Source organism: Xiphophorus couchianus, chromosome 11, assembly GCF_001444195.1.
Source record: "Xiphophorus couchianus chromosome 11, X_couchianus-1.0, whole genome shotgun sequence".
Taxonomy (NCBI): Eukaryota; Metazoa; Chordata; class Actinopteri; order Cyprinodontiformes; family Poeciliidae; genus Xiphophorus; species Xiphophorus couchianus.
In genome coordinates this window covers 4,864,759-4,878,445 of record NC_040238.1, presented here as the reverse complement: position 1 = coordinate 4,878,445, position 13,687 = coordinate 4,864,759, and the positions used below count along the sequence as shown (strand labels likewise).

Below are 13,687 nucleotides of genomic sequence, written 5' to 3'. Positions count from 1 at the left end.
TGAAGTATGGGAGATTAGCTCCAGACTGTCAGCTTGTTGGCACTAATCCTCCCAGAGCAGGATGGCTTTTTCAGCCTCTGAGACTTGGTGTTCTCACTTTTATCAAATAAAAGTGAGAAGATAAGATTTTTTTCTTTCCAATCTATCACCTAAACTAGATTTTTATTATCCTTTCCGACAAACGAAAATGAGGCATTAAACTGATAAAAGCTGCTTTGGTTTCCTTGCAAACAAAGCATAAGAACAGGACATGTTACATTTTTATGTACTTCAGAACAAAGTAAATATTCAAACCAGTGGATGATAAAAACAAACACAGCTCTCTAAATCTACCATTTCAACCATATAAATCCTGGACAGTGTCTGTGTGACTTTTACAATTAAGCCTGTGTCTGTTTGGCCCCTGCAGGTTTTCACATGTTGAACCAAACAATAGCATAAGAACAGCAATCACACCAAAGAGTGGCAAAGGGCCCAGGTGCTGGCATTAGCTCCCAGCCAGCTGGGTTAAGTTTTGGCTGTGCATGCTAGCAGCTGAGAGGAATAAAAGGAAGCTGGATGGAAATATGGAGGCTCGTTTTAAAAACCACTTCACTCATATCGAACTCATCAGCTTTAGTAAGGGTTAGTGCTTTCCAGTTTGGGTCACAACCTTTACAGAACTCTGAGAATCAAATTTACACACACAGTTAAGCATAACTACCTCCACTTATTGACCTTTGATTTGACTATCAATAAGTGTTTTTATGAGAGAATTTTTTTATCTTTGCTATCAGTTACCTCTGTGCAGATGAACATGTGGTAGTCGTTGTCTATCAGTTTCATTCAACTTATTCCAGACTCCGTTTGGGTTTTGGGGATGTAATAAATGGTACCCCGCCCTCTGTCTGGGTAACGGCTGTCGGGATGGCACCACGACTTTCCTCTAAATCTCTCTGACCGACTGATTGGTGACGTCATGTAAATTATAAATTTCTTTGAGGAAATTTCTGTCTCTGCGGCTGAGGAACTGTAGAAGAGTTCTTAAAACATCTAGTCTCTTGGCACCAGTGAGTGTATTAACTGTGAAGTTTTTCTCATGCAATAAAAATAATTCTTTCCAGTTTGTATGCCTCCATGTTGTGTAGCAGTTTTGTTGAACTGTTCCATCCTCACCAGAAATCGCCCTCCGTTTTCTTCTGAATGTTTCCCTGGCAGCATATCAGCCTTTGACAGATATTCAGCAGAAATCCTCTGGAGTCACTTTATTGATGCAATTTGTGACATATTTTCCTAAAATAGTCCCTACTGCTCACATTTTTACTATACTTGCCTCGTTTTTGCCCCCAATCTTTTGGTCTGTGATCCTAACAAGGCATATTCACTGCCTAGTTAAGGAGTCCTTCAGGAAAACGCAGCTAACATTTGGCTTTTGCAGCAAATGGAGAGACAGCCGGGCAAAGACGCACATCAAGTGGAACGAAAGGAGAAGGAGAAAAGCATAATAGAAGCACAGAGAAGGAGAAAAAGAGATTGACAGGCAGTTACAGTCACATAGATATGGAGAGGGTTAGAGGTTCTGCGAAGGACAGAGAGCTGCAGCCGAAGATGCGAACGGGAGAAAATGAGCTGGTGGGTGGAAAGAGAGAGGAAGAGTTAACAGAGGATTCCTCTGTACCTGTGGAGGAGATTAAGGGTCTGCATCCAGCATGATTAATGAGCTGGCCACTGATTGCTCATCCCCGCTATCCTTCCCATGAATAATCACCACCCAGCACTCACTGAAAAAGCATGATTTTCTGCATATCCGTGAGAGAGAATAAGTGCTTGTTTAACAAAAGAGATGCAGACGAGCCGGAGCCTTTATGCATGAAACACAGCAAATGATCAGGCTGCGTGTAACATTTAAATAATACGTGAAGTATATACAGTATGAATATGATTAAGAGAGTGTGTAGTTATTGATTGGCTGAAGAGAAATGCTGCGTGTCATTAATTTGGTGTCAGTGTGTTTGAAATATTGATGATGTATTTACTAAAGGCTGCAGGCCGCCTGCAGAGAGCCGAGTTCATAACAAATGCACAGTGACACTCCGAGATAATTTGTGCTCTCTCCGGGTTCCAGTGGGAGTTCTGTCTCATTACATGTACTGTACGTACCTGCTGCTGTCATTATGTTCAGGAAACTTTACAATAATTGTTTTTTAAATGGATGCAGTAATGAAGGTGAATTGTAAGCTGGGTTGCAGTAAAAACAGGAGATATTTTTAAAGATGAAGTATGGGTTAAAAGCTGCGGCTCAGGATGTTCAGCACATCTGCCATTAATCAGAAGATCGGTCCTGACTGCACATGAGCGCGTCCTTGAGCCCTGACTCTGCTCCCAGTGGGCAGGTCACTGCATTTTCCACCATCAGCTGTGTGTTTGTACATGAAAGTCTGTGTGACTTGGAGAGGAACTTAAAGCTATTTTTCCATTAACATGAAAATTCCCTGCATAATTGCAGCAGATTTTCTCCACATTCTCCGTCAAGGTGCATGTTAGATACTCAAACTGCACAAATTACACAGAAAGGGTTGTTCTGTTTCCAGATTTCAGTCAGTTAAAATCATTAAAATACATTCTGTAAACTCTTGAAATGAATTGGATACTCATCCAATGTGCAGTTAGATGAACTTTTACTACAGCAGTGTAATCTCACACTAAAATAATGGAAAATACAAACTGTACTTTGTCTACATTAATAAAATAATTTAGTATCTAACATATAACATGAATGTCAATAAAGCATAATGCAGACTCCTGTTAAGTACAGTGGAGGATCTATGATGCTGTGGGCAGGATTAGTATCTTAACAAGGTAACTTTGGGGTCAAATTTCGCGTTAAGTGAATATTTTCTGTCTTTGACCATTTTTTAAAATCTGAGTTGTGTCTTAGAGCATCTGATTTTGGTGGCGTCTCTTTTAAATGCATCTGAGACACTTCACCCCCTCCAGATCACAGAGCGCTCCACTCCACCACATTCGGCCATTTTTGTAGTTTGAGAGCAGAGATGCCATCAACCTTTTATCACTGAATTGATTAAAAGAGGTCAACGATGGAAGACATGTCCTTCTCCACTCATAAATTCAAGACAGAAAATGCCTTTCATCTCATAAACAAGCCTCAACACAGTTAACGAGTTAGCTAATGAGTTAGCTGACACTAGCAACAAGACCGACTGAAATAATGCATTTATAATCCTAATCCAACCATACAGTACAGATACAGTATATACTGTATGTAAGGTAGGGTGACCATATTTTCAGTTGGGAAAACCAGGACACGTTGTAGCAGGGGGGCTTTGGCATGTTGTTGGCGTACTGGCAGCCACGCTATCTATCTTCTGATTAAGAACAGGGCTGCCCGCACTGACGCGGCTCAGGGATTACGTCACACGCAGCGCAGTGCCCTAGTGCCTGTAAATTTAATGGTCCAATGCAGGTAATTTAAAAAACAGGACATTTCCTCGCTTTCTAAAAAAAACCCGGGACGCCCGGGACAGGACGTGAAATACGGACATGTCCCGGGAAATACGGACGTTTGGTCACCCTAATGTAAGAAGGTAAAAGCTAGCACACAGTGCTAACATTAGCAGAAGGCCCAATGCTACTGCTATCAAGACAATAACTAAGATATAAACATACAATGAATTTATATCTAATATAAAGTTTGTTATTCAAGTGTTTCCATAGAGAGAATGAACTGAACCTTCAGTCCGACAAATTATTTTGTCAAATTCTTCTAGATACTGGTGAAGCTTGTTGAAGCGTTCGTCTTTGCACAGAGGACTTTCCCCACTGATGTGGTGACATTTCCAAGAAAAATGAAATTCAACCAGGCGCTTTGATGAGGCTGTGTGACATTATAATGAGTTGTGTGTTATTTCACTCCACAACCAAAGAGTTTAACTTATTCACTCGTAACTTTGGCATCCCTGAACTTTGACTACAAGATGCGTTTAAGGACTAAAAAGTGGATTTTTTTGTGATATGTCCCCTTTTAAGGCACTTGAGTATTTCTTTCTGCTCCTTTAAATGACATTAATAATGTTAGCATGTGCTACTATTATTGGATCTTTGTGTTTGACTCTTACAGTCCAAAAGAATCCCTGGTTACCCTGATATTTCATTGTTGCATAGCAGCCATCAAGCTGAACAAAACATGTTAAAAATTACATTTAGTTTAATTAAAGTTGCTGTTAAAGAAGTCTTTTATTTAATAAATCCGTGTTGGGTTTGGCAGCAGATGCTTTTCACTCTGCAGTGGGTAAAATAATTAATCTAGCAGATCAGATCAAATCAGACTAGCTCTTCATGAATATGAGTAATCCAGCGTGTCGTACATGATTTACATGAACGGAGGGGAAGTGATGTCAGAACAGTGACACCGCCGCCGTGCGGTGACATAAATGGGGGGATCTGAAGAGTCAGGCATGAAGACCTGGTTCTCACAGAGAGCAGGTTTGTGTGGTTTCTCTCTCAACTTCATCTTAGTCATCAGGTTCATGCGCTCATGACTAATCAGGAGAGGCAAAGCTGCTCAGGCGTCGCTGTTTTTAACATCCCAGCTGGTTTGTGGTCAGGAATGTGACATAAAATTCATATCATAATGTGATGGCTGGTGATATGATTTGTATTAAACTTACATTAGAAACTAAAAACAATCACATACTACTTGAGTGGAATATATATATTATGTGTTGAAACGTTTTTTTGGGTCATTTTTGTGGATATTTGTATGTATCTTCAGTTTTATGCTGCTGCCAATCATTGCCAGGTCTCCCTGAAAATCTCGATGGGTGACTCAAAGTTAAATATATAAATGGAAAATATATCTCTATATAGAAACATAATAACTTTAATGTAATGGATGTCTGCGTAAAATCCTGCCTTTTGTTCCAGTGTTGTGACTGGAACCAATCGGCAGCATTGCTGCTTCATTAAACAACAAATTGCTTGTATTTTCTCTCTTCCACACACTGCAGATTACATTTTTCTGCTCCTGGTCTGTTTAACCTTCCTGAGGTCTTAAGAGACGGGGTCATTTAAACCGCACTGGTTTTGACTCTGTGCTCGCTCCTGTGGGGTCGCATTGTGCACTTTTACGAGTTTTTTCTTTTTGCATGGTTTTGGAGCTTCCTTGCTGTCCGATCGTGAAATTTGTTGTGCTTCTACTGAGCATCATGGTAAGAGGTGAGAAACCAGGTCCATTGGACTCGGCGAGCTTTGCCCTGTGCCTTTATCCCTCGCTTCCCCGCTGTCTGACCGTGACATCTGCTGTGCTCCTCCTGAGCTTCGCGCTAAAACCGCCGGAGGTTAAATCAAAACCAGGTAAAGATAATTAATGTTTTTTGCATCTGCCTTTTTAATGAGCTCTTCCCTTGCCCTCTGTTGCGCTGCTTCCTGCTTCCTCTGTATTGATGCCGATCGGTTACATCATCAACAAGCATTGCCGCAGTTAGCCGGTAGATTACAGATCTATATTGTTGGCTAAATTTCTATTGTTTCTACCGTATGAAGTTTATATCGCTCATTCCCATTTGTGGTGTTTAAAACTTGCTCTTGTTTTTAGCTCATATCTTAGTAACTTCTACATTTTTTTGCTGCTGTTTGCAATTTAAAAGCAGGTCTCTCTTGTAAATGAGATCTTGGGTCCCATTAAGACCACCTGCGCAAATTAAGCTCAAGTAAAACCATCTGAAGGTCAATTACAATCTTTGGAACTAAATTATAAATTTGCTGACAGTACCAACATGTTTACTTACTGTGACTTTTACAAGTAAAACTTTTCACATTATATTAGGATTTTATGTGTTAAACCAACACATGGTTTTCAGATCTATTTATTTTTTTCAAATAAGTGTGAAAATGTGGAATTCATTTGAATAGTTACCTGTACTCTGATATCCCAATTAAAACAACTCGGTATCTAACTACTGAAGTCAATTAATTTGTAAATAAAATCCCCATTTCTTTGCTGTAGGACCTGGACAAAAATACTTGGTAAGATTTAGTTTTTTGCAGTGTTGTATTGAAGCACTCTTTGCATTTTAGTTTTGTTTTTTTGTACACTGATTTCCAAAACAACAATGTACCTGTTCTTTTCATATTTTGTTTTTGTGAAATAGTTTTCTTTAGTTTCTGGTCCGGCTCACTGCATCCCACAGCTTCACCTTTGACCTTTGTACCGGTTTTCTCCCCCTCATGGTTCCTGCAGGCGTCCTTCCTGCTTCTCTTTAAAAAGACGTCGCTGCGCTCCTCCTCTCTGCGTCCTGGTTTGACGTCTCTCTCTCGCTGACCAGGGGCTCGCCTCGTACGGAGGGAGAAAAGGGACAAACTCCAGATATTCGACCTGCTCTGCATCAAATGTCTCTTCATCCTGACACATGGAAAGACATTTTTTAAAATCTTATTACCTGTTTCAAGTCAAATATCAGTTAGTTTTTTAAATTCTCTCTGACTCCAGCTGTGTTTTCCTTTTTTTTCAAGGTTTTATTTTTCATGCTTTTCTTCGTTCTCTCTGCATTTTTCTTATTTCATTCAACTCTTTTCCTGTTTCTGAGATTTGAACTCAGTATGAATTTCTTCCATTTTCCTCTTGCTGGAAACATGTTCAGCTGACAGGGTGTCCAATGTGCGGCCCGGGGGCCATTTGTGGTGCAACATAAACGATTTGATCCTTTGTAACCTGACCTGATTCAGAAGTGAACATTAAATGTTAGAACTGAATCAAGTTATTGGCAGGTTTCATGGTTTCCACATGTATAAACCCAAGTTATTTTTTAATGGTTATATTTATTCTCCGGCAGCAGTAGTTGTTCATTAGATGTTATTAACGTCACATTACACGCAGAGAAAGTTTTTAATACTTCTCATTGTTTTATTTTCTCATTTAAAAAGCCAATATTCAAGCGTTATTAAAGGTATTGCAGGTGAAATCACTATCTGTACAACTATTATCTAAAGGAAGCTCTCAGGAAAATGTATGTTTGTATGTATGCAAATATTTAAACAGCAAGTCATCCTCAATAAGCAGATTTCAGTTGTTTCCTCCCGAGCCCTCCTGTTTTTACATGTTTAAGCGCTCCAGCCTGGACTCCAGAGAGGCAGTATTTGCTTGTATGTTCCAGCTGTAGCTGTTAAAATAACCTCTCTGCCTCACTGTGCTTTATCTGCCACAGTCTTATTAATTACAGCTGAACTGAACTCTAAAGAGATTTTCTCACCAGCAGACTTTTAAGCCGTTACATTCTCGTCTCCCTTTTAAAGAATCGATACAAAGCGGCCTCAGATGTCCGTCTGAACAGTCGGCTGCTCCTGCTGACTTTGCAAACCTCACCAGTCTGGTATCGTTGGCGTCTAGTTGAGATTCACAGCGCGACCTGAAACTGGCCCTCTAAGCCAGATCAATGCACTTCATCTCTCATCTGTCACATGGCACTCAAAGCCTGTCCTGCCACCCAGATTACTGATGTGCTGAGTTATAATTTGGTTGGAGCGGCGATGTACAGCACCCAGGGCGTTTTGAGAAGCCACTGGCAGACCGAGCCGTCATCCCGCATTCATCTGTCACTGGGAGAGCTGCGAGGAACAGACAGCTAATATCCTCGGGTCCTTTACAACTGCTTTTGTCAAAGTCTGCATTGTGACAGGAGGCTTCCCACAAACATCTCAGAGCCTGTTAGCCATCTTACCTGAAGTCTGTTTGGACAATGAAATACTGTCACCTGTGGCTGCTGGAGTGAAGGTTTGTTTCCACTGGCCTTATCGCTGGCATTCTGTCATAACAGTAAAGATTTGTTTGACTTTATGTTGCAAAGTTATGATACAATAAACAGACGTATGGATGCGGATAGTGGTGTCAGATAGAACTGAAGGGAACGAAGAGGTCTGAAAAATGTAGCAGAGTTATCTCTGAGAAACCATAAGTCTGCTGTACTCACCCAGTTCAGCTGCAAAAAACAAGAACAGTTAAGGTCAGAGGTCAGCAAATTTAAAAAACTAAATAATTATGTAGTAGTATATTACTACATAGTATATTATATTATACTACTACAAAATAAAAAAAAGAACTACAATGTCAAGTTTGGGTGAAGTATCAAAGTAAACAAACATTTCTTTCAAATTTTAGGTTTTGGAGCAAATAAAACAAAATACTTTTTGTTGGCTTCTGAAAAAGTGTGTGTGTGTGTATATAGATAGATTTTATTACAGACTCAGAGTCCAGATTACATAAAAAGGAAAACAAAGACAATAAAAGAATAAAAAGTACAATAAAAAACGACTCCTAGCCATTCAGAATCATACCAATGTCTCCAGAGTACAGGTGAGTACTATACTGCACTATATTTAACATTAGTCAACAGTATTATAATTCTATTATTAGACTCATTTAAACGACAAATAAATTTATACATAAGCTTTCTTAAAACAGCCATCAAAGTGCTGACGCGAGTTCACTGGCTCAGGTCCATCTGGGTTTATTTAACAAGATTCTCAGTGCATCATTATAAGCCACCTTCAATCTTTGAAGACTGGCTTTTTTAAAATTGCACCACAAATGTGCAGTATGCAGTGATGTACAATATGACCTTAACAAGTTCAGTTTCACTTCATCAGAACAGAATCCAAACTTACGGACCAGGATATTTGCCTGAGCGCAGAACATCCGAACCTGACGGTAAATGTCCTCATCATCAGACAGACGGTCTGTCGACACATGGCCAAGATATTTTACTTCACTTGAGACATTCAATAAAATCCCAGACAATTTAAATTTTGGAAATACTCTATTTTTGTCCTCCTTATATATTTATATATTTATATATATATATATATATATATATATATATATATATATATATATATATATATATATATATATATATATAAAATATTGTTGTTTTACTGCAATGGACTGGTGACCCGTCCAGGTGTGACCCGTCCAGGTGACCTCGCCTCTCGCCCATTGGCTCCTCCCAAACCCAGAGGGATGAATGGATGAATGTTTACACATATTGACATGTTCTTCCAAAGCCCAGAGTTGTCCTATTTAGTAATCTTTTAATTTTACCAACATATTTTTTCTGATTTGAAGTGAAAATAATGTTTTGGAGTCTCAACTTAAATCTGATGGGGAATATGTGAAGGAATCTAAAAATTAGGGTGATGGTTTCTTAGTCATGAGATAAAATATCAAAAATACCAGAGGAAACATAAAAATGTTTGATTGTTCCTGTAAACTGATGGTTAAATAATGTTGGGATTTACTGTATCAAATTATCATTTGTGGTAATAATAATAATAATTGTGTATTATGTGATATTTACAACACAAAGAGGAATGTTGAGAAAAATAAATGTCCCTGTTGAGAGGAATGAGACATGGTTCTGATCCGTGGTTCTGATCCATCTTCACAGTGGGCAGATGTTTGTCCTCTGTGCCCCGGCGGTAATCAGACCAATTAACTTGGCTGCAGTTTCACCTCATCAGCACAAACATTTAGATGTGATTTAAAACCTGCCTGTTTTTCCGTCCTCCTCGTTTTCCTCCATTTTGCCTCCTTCATCTGTTCTGATTGATTTGCTTCAAACCAACAGAAGTTGTGCAGCTGAGCCTGGCGGAGGATCAGCGAATCAGCACCTCGACCGTAACGGTGGGCCTCAGCGCCGTCCTCACCTGCGCCATCCAGGGAACGCTGCGCCCGCCCATCATCTGGAAGAGGAACGGCATCATCCTGAACTTCCTGGACCTGGAGGACATCAACGTGAGTCCAAACTGTTACTGGATGTTTTGTTTCCTGAGGCCACAGCAGAGAGTACAGACCACAAATATTGGTTCTGGATCCATTATTCCTCCAATAACCAATTAATTTCAATCACTAAATAATTTTCACTCATGTAATTTTACTTTCAATTAAGAAAGAAAACAAAGTGTTAATACTAACATGGCGTTAAGAACACTTTGAAATTTGTTATGAGGATCAATGAACGCTGCATTAATCTAGTAGGTAAACAGTCTGAAGCTTTGTGACGTTTTTATAAAATGAAAATATAATATGCATAGTTTGGATAGTTTTCGGGCTGCACAGTGGCGCAGTTGGTAGCACTGTTGCCTTGCAGCAAGAAGGTCCTGGGTTCGATTCCCGGCCGGGGTCTTTCTGCATGGAGTTTGCATGTTCTCCCTGTGCATGCGTGGGTTCTCTCCGGGTACTCCGGCTTCCTCCCATAGTCCAAAAACATGACTGTCAGGTCAATTGGTTTCTCTAAATTCTCCCTAGGTGTGAGTGTGTGTGTGCATGGTTGTTTGTCCTGTGTGTCTCTGTGTTGCCCTGCGACAGACTGGCGACCTGTCCAGGGTGTACCCCGCCTCTCGCCCGGAACGTAGCTGGAGATGGGCACCAGCAACCCTCCCGACCCCATTAGGGACAAGGGTGACCAGAAAATGGATGGATGGATGGATGGATAGTTTTCTTTCCACTTATAATCAGTCACACAGATCAATCAATCAATCAATCAGGTTTTTTCTGTAGCACATTTCAACATCAAGGCAGTTCAAAGGATTTTACATCATAAAACACAAAGTCATCAACAACTGAAGCATTGTTTTTTTTCCAAGTTCTGCCATCAAAATCATCAAATGTTTCATCAAAGCATCAGGCGGGTTTTTAGTCTAGATTTAGAGGAACTCAGTGTTTCAGCAGTTTTTCAGTTTTCTGGAAATTTATTCCAGATTTATGGTGCATAGAAGCTGAAAGCTGCTTCTCCATGTTTGAGAGATCTGGAAGGATCTAACAGCAGTAGATCTTTAATCTTTAATGCAGTGATTTATAAACTACCGGCTGTAGTTTAGAGTCTCTCAGTGAAGGACTGAGAGACAGGTGATGTAGAACTGGGTGATGTAGAACTGGGTGGTGTAGAACTGGGTGATGTAGAACTGGGTGGTGTCTCTATCCTCCTGGTTCTAGTCAGAACTCCAGCAGCAGCGTTCTGGACTGTTGGGTTGTCAATCAGACCTGTGAAGACGCTGCTGCAGGAATCAAAGCCACTAAAGAGAAACTAAAGCCTGGATGAGTTTCTCTGATCTGAGACTTTGTAGTTTCTGGCATAATTACCACATAAAAATACATTGAACTTCTAAATAAAACCTATTACTTAATGTGAGTGGGCTGCCTAATTAATATCTGGTTGATTTTAGCAGCAAGAGGCGCGCTGGGTGTTCTCTTCACATTTATATTAAAGTAAACTAATTACAGCCCGGTTTTGAAATGCAAAATGTGAAAATTACGATGCTGCTGAGAGCCGTAAAGAACCCTGAGAGTATCTCAGCTGATTTATACTCATGTCTTTACTTTGTGGTTTAAGTTTGCACAATTTATGTTCCTGCAGACAAAAGCGAAGTGGTTGTCTTCCTTCATCTCCGATATTCGGCTGCAGGAGGGTGGAAGACTAATTACAAGAAAACGAACAAACGAGTGGAAATAAGAGAACAATGATTGCCGAGCATCCTCCATGAAACAATACGATTAATGTAAGCTCTGCGCTTAATGAACGCTTTCTGTTTGGGTGGAAGCTCAGCGTGGCTTTATCACAATGTGCTGATTGCAAGTTAATGAGCAGCATGTTGGTCTGCTGGGGTGATGAGCGGATAAACAGCCTCACATGTTGGGGCCGTGACTCCAACGGGAATGTCAGCCTGCAGCTCTGCACCGCACACAGTGGATCTCACACAGACCGGGGCCGGCGCAATGGCTGCTGGCGAACTGCTGAAGCCAAAACAAAAGAAATGAATTAAACTTAATGTTTGGCTGCATGGATCCATTGGAGGAAATAGAAGAAGAGAAGGACTTTATGTTTTAAACCGGATTGTAGAAAAATATGCAGATAAATCAGGCTCCAAAAAAACATTTAATTCACTTGGATGTGATAAATGTTTCATTCATCTGATTTTTATCAACTGTTCTTGTCAAGGAAGTCACACTAAGGCCAAATTAAAAATGTAATTTAACAGAAAATATATTCTGCATTATTACTAATTAAAGTGCAAGTAGATTTGTGCAAAAATTGAATAAAATGTCCTCGACTTTAGTTCATGTGCTCATGTTCTTCAGACAGAATAAAAGATGTTTTCAACTGTAACACAAAGAATAACCTCTGGCTCATTTTTTGTTCAAAGGCTAGACTTGATTCTTCATTCACTGTCATGTTTACGACACTGAAAAAACACAAAATCACACCGCGTAGATTTCATCTAGTTCCTAGTGAAATGTCTTAGTGCACTTGAAATAAGAGAAAATTAACTTACAAGTAACTTTTCACTAAGATAGGAGCTTGATTTAAATCATTAATGTTGGTAAAAAAGTTCCAGTTCCAACTAAATATTTCCCCATATTTTTATTAAAATAATCTGCCAGTGGAACTAGAACTTTCTCATCAATATTAGGGAATTAATGACTTTAAAAAGCTCTTATTTCTTGTTGTTGATTTTGTTTTATTATTTCAAGTGTACTAAGATATTTGTCCTAGAAACCAGACCAGACTACTTAGTGAGATTTTGTGTTTTTACCATTTAAAGTTTAAACGTCATGTCGGATCCGTCAGATCTACCGCTTGGTGGGACAGCAGAGAGTTTAATGCTTTAATTCACGCTAACTTGTAGCAGGAAGTCCCTGCTGATTGGCTCACGCTGCACCAACAACTCTGGCTCCATTCATCAGTCTAATGGGCTTTATATTTTTAACCCTTGCCATTTATCAGACTGAGGCAGCGTCATGAGGGGAGAGCAGGATCAAATCCCCAACTGCCTGCTTCAGCTCAACAGGGAAACCCTTGATTCATGGTTTGTCTTCCTTCCCCCATCACTCTTTCTCTCCCCTGTCTCTTCCCATCATTCCCTGTTGTTGCAGTCCTCCTCTCTGCAGTCTATCAAGCTGCCTACGTTTCCCACCGGCTCCCTGTGGATCTGCTGCACCCAATTCTTCACCACCTTCTCCAGTCTCGCTTCTTTTCCCATCTCCACCAGTCCTAATTCCTCTCTTCCATCTCTTCCTTGTGTTGCAGGACTTTGGGGACGACGGCTCGCTGTACATCACCAAGGTGACAACAATACACATGGGGAACTACAGCTGCCATGCCTATGGCTATGAAGACCTCTATCAGACTCATGTGCTGCAGGTGAATGGTCAGTAGTGGCTCATTTCTTTCCTAAAATTTCAGAAGAAATGTTAAAAACATTTGTCCTTGTCCTACTTTGTGGACGCCAGGAAAGACGGCAGAAAAATACTTTTTTGTTTTGTTGCATTTCAAATAAAAATGGAACAACAAACTACTGGGTAGTCTGGGTTAGAGAGGCCAATCAGAAGCCAATTTAAAAGTCATTGCCTTCAATGATCAGTATGTATGGATCCAGAGATCTGACAGAGATTTTCATATTTTCATGTCTTTTTAATTTATCAGCCCAGGTTGTTTCAGGAAGGTGGGTTATTAATTTCATGTTTGTTTTAGCATCATAATAATGAAGACAAAGTGAATTCTGTAAGAAATTACTTTGGAGACTTTCAAAAGAAAACTCATCTTAATTTCTCACTTCCAGCTCTTCAAAATAAAACCACGCACTGTGTAATTAGTTCAGATAAACAAACTGATAAAATCTGGTTTGGAGTTCTTTG

The 13,687-nt window shown here is 39.9% G+C and overlaps 1 protein-coding gene across 3 annotated transcripts in view; it reads left to right on the top strand.

The window, feature by feature from the left end:
• fstl4 (follistatin-like 4) overlaps positions 1-13,687 on the top strand; it is a 210,251-nt gene that overhangs the window by 162,155 nt on the left and 34,409 nt on the right. For all 3 annotated transcript variants that reach the window (XM_028031338.1, XM_028031339.1, XM_028031341.1), the window contains 2 exons: positions 9,621-9,787; positions 13,080-13,200. In XM_028031338.1, the coding sequence (XP_027887139.1) occupies positions 9,621-9,787; positions 13,080-13,200 (288 nt within the window). The remainder of the gene's footprint in view (positions 1-9,620; positions 9,788-13,079; positions 13,201-13,687) is intronic.